The sequence below is a fragment of the Merops nubicus genome, unplaced genomic scaffold (genome assembly GCF_000691845.1).
Source record: "Merops nubicus isolate BGI_N331 unplaced genomic scaffold, ASM69184v1 scaffold27280, whole genome shotgun sequence".
Taxonomy (NCBI): domain Eukaryota; kingdom Metazoa; phylum Chordata; class Aves; order Coraciiformes; family Meropidae; genus Merops; species Merops nubicus.
In genome coordinates, this window is record NW_008582628.1 from 7,224 (window position 1) to 7,807 (window position 584).

A 584-nucleotide genomic window follows, 5' to 3' on the forward strand; every position below is an offset into this window, starting at 1 on the left:
GAAATTAAAGCACGCCCTGGTATGCGGGGGTGGGTTTTGAGGGGGGGGGAGAAATAAAACGGGGCATTAAAGCCTTCCTGTTTGGAATATGCTGAGCCCAACGTTTGGGTGCTGAGCTGCAGGGGTGCTCCGTGGCACCTCGGAGCAAACCCTCCCGAGGAGGGTGCATGGGTGGCACAACACCCTTCCCCACGGGCTGGCAGGGGAGCACCCATCCTGAAGTGCCTGCACCCACTGACACTTCACGGGGAAATGGAGCTAAGCTGCACCCTCTGAACTAAACTCTCCCAAATCTAGGTGCACCCAGCCCCAAATCTGGCTCTCCAGCAGGACCCACCAGGCTCCGACTGCTCCCCCAGGACCCCCCTGAGGCTGCCCCTCCAGGCTGCACTGACCAGAGACTGCAGGATGGCATGGTTGGTGGCGTTCATGCAGGAGTCCAGGGGGAAGGCACACTCCCCCTCGCAGTAATAGGCTGAGTACCCCTGCGGAGCGATCACCCAGTCCTGGGAAAAAAAATGGGCATTACACCATGAACTTCACCCTTTCTTTGGCCCTTCCTCCATCCCCCACCTGCAAAATCG

General features: G+C 59.2%; 1 protein-coding gene across 1 annotated transcript in view; it reads right to left on the minus strand.

Moving 5' to 3' along the window:
• The window catches only part of BMP8A (bone morphogenetic protein 8a), a gene marked incomplete at its 5' end in the record, with an annotated part of 4,723 nt that overhangs the window by 1,529 nt on the left and 2,610 nt on the right, over positions 1–584 (minus strand). Inside the window, 1 exon segment of the mRNA XM_008938342.1 lies at positions 396–544. Coding sequence (XP_008936590.1) covers positions 396–544 — 149 coding nt within the window.